The sequence below is a fragment of the Dipodomys ordii genome, unplaced genomic scaffold (genome assembly GCF_000151885.1).
Source record: "Dipodomys ordii isolate 6190 unplaced genomic scaffold, Dord_2.0 Scaffold36, whole genome shotgun sequence".
NCBI lineage: Eukaryota > Metazoa > Chordata > Mammalia > Rodentia > Heteromyidae > Dipodomys > Dipodomys ordii.
In genome coordinates this window covers 6803580-6805597 of record NW_012267252.1, presented here as the reverse complement: position 1 = coordinate 6805597, position 2018 = coordinate 6803580, and the positions used below count along the sequence as shown (strand labels likewise).

The window sequence follows — 2018 nt, the reverse complement described above, 5'->3', positions numbered from 1 at the left end:
CATGCATGAGGCCCTGGGTTTGATTCCTCAGTACCACATAAGCAAAAAGAAAAAAGCTGGAAGTGGTGCTGTGGCTCAAGTGGTAGAGTGCTAGCCTTGAGCTGAAGAGCTGAGGGACAGCGCCCAGGCCAGAGTTGAGGCCCCACAACCGGACCCAAAAAAAAAAAAAGAGAAAAGACAGGTTCCAGCGTGATTGGTATATAAAGCTGTAAAGTCTGATCATGAAGAACCCTAAATGCTACTTTAACGCATCTGGAGAGGATCAATGTCTACAGGCAGTATGTGACTAAAGGGATCAAGCATCAAAAACATGCTCAGAGATGTTTGTGGAAAAGCAATTTTGTAACAATGAAGAAAGGTTATTCCTCAAGGTCAAGGCCAGTCTAGCTTCTTTTCTGATATGCACCAATTATGTAATATGCACAAGTTACACTTAATCACTTTCTTCTGGAATGCTTGTTCCACTTCAGGTTCAGAATCCATAACCTGGCTGGCACTCAATTACAGACTGCTCTGCAGCACAGCTACATTTTATGTATGCCCTATCGTACCATTAATTTGTAAACATGTTGAATTATGAGCTGTTTGCTATTTTGAAAGCTTCAACTTAGCTCCCTGATGAGACAAGCTTTCTAGAAGCAGAGGCCACGTGTCACTGCCCATAAGCCCACTATGGAAGCATACAGAATCAAAGGCCAAGTGCTAACAGCTTTGGTCTCCAGCTTCTGCCCCACTTCTTCTCAAGGATGATCTGTATTGCTGGCAGGCAACTACTCACCTTCTTTAGGAAGCAAGTCACAGTCTGGCCAGCCTGGAACTGCTTAATCTTCTCCATAGGGCTGACTGTATATGTGTCAAGAGCAGTGTGGCCATCCTTCTCCAGATCACTAATGCATAAAGATGGTGGAAAGAGTAAGTCAACCTCTGGGTAAGACTTCTGGCTTCATAGTATCTCCCTTGAGTGGTCACAGATCAACTGAATAGGGCTCTATTACTCTCATACACCTTCCATGACAGATCTCTCTTTTTTCTCCTCTAAGGGGAATCTTCACCATAGTGACTCAAAGGCAAATTTTTCCCATGTTATTTACGTATATATGAAGCATCTGTGAAATGGGTAGCTCATGATAATTTTTATTTAAAAATTTTTTTTAAACTGCTTTCATGGAAGTGGCACTGTAGCTCAAGTGGTAGAGCACTCGCCTTGAGCTGAAGAGCTGAGGGACAGCGCCCAGGCCAAGAGTTCAAGTCCCACGACCGACAAAAAAAAAAAAAAAGTTAAATTAAACTGCTTTCATAATATTTTAGCTTTTACTTTACAGTCTGCAGAAATGCCTTCACAAATAATTTTACTGAACTTAACGTGGGAATCCTATTGAACCAAGAGTTGAAGTCAGGGCTCTACTCAAAAAAACCGAAGGTCAGCAGGGTGCTGGTGGCTCATGCCTGTAATCCTAGCTACTCAGGAGACTGAGATCTGAGGATCGTGGTTCGAAGCCAGCCCAGGCAGGCAAGTCCATGAAACTCTTGTCTCCAAATACCTATTTAGAAAAAGCTGGGAGTGGTGCTGTGGCTGAAGTGGTAGTTCAAGCCCCAGAACCAGGAAAAAAAATAAGAAAATTAAAAACAACAAAAACCAAAAAAGTCCCAGAACTCTAAGCCAATGTTATACTATAATTATCATTTTCTTTTCAGAAAAGCAACGAGTGATCTCAAAGTTCAGTCCATACACAAATCACTCCTTCCTGCAAAAAAAAAAAAAAAAAGAAAAAGAAAAAACAGAACTGCTACCCGTTTACCAATTCAAATAATTTCTAAAACCAAACCAATTTCTTAAACCCATCAATAAAATGGCACAATTAATGCTGGTAAAAATGCAAAAAGAGGACAGGCGCCCATGACTCACGCCTATAATCCTAGTTATTCAGGAGGCTGAGATCTGAGGATCATGGTTCAGAGCCAGCCCAGGCAGGAAAGTCCCTAAGACTCGTTTGTTGTTGTTGTTGTTTTTTTTTTTT

General features: G+C 41.5%; 1 protein-coding gene across 4 annotated transcripts in view; it reads right to left on the bottom strand.

The window, feature by feature from the left end:
- The window catches only part of Pdcd11 (programmed cell death 11), a 44811-nt gene that overhangs the window by 14456 nt on the left and 28337 nt on the right, over nucleotides 1–2018 (bottom strand). For all 4 annotated transcript variants that reach the window (XM_013017732.1, XM_013017733.1, XM_013017730.1 and 1 more), the window contains exon 22: nucleotides 779–887. In XM_013017732.1, coding sequence (XP_012873186.1) covers nucleotides 779–887 — 109 coding nt within the window. The remainder of the gene's footprint in view (nucleotides 1–778; nucleotides 888–2018) is intronic.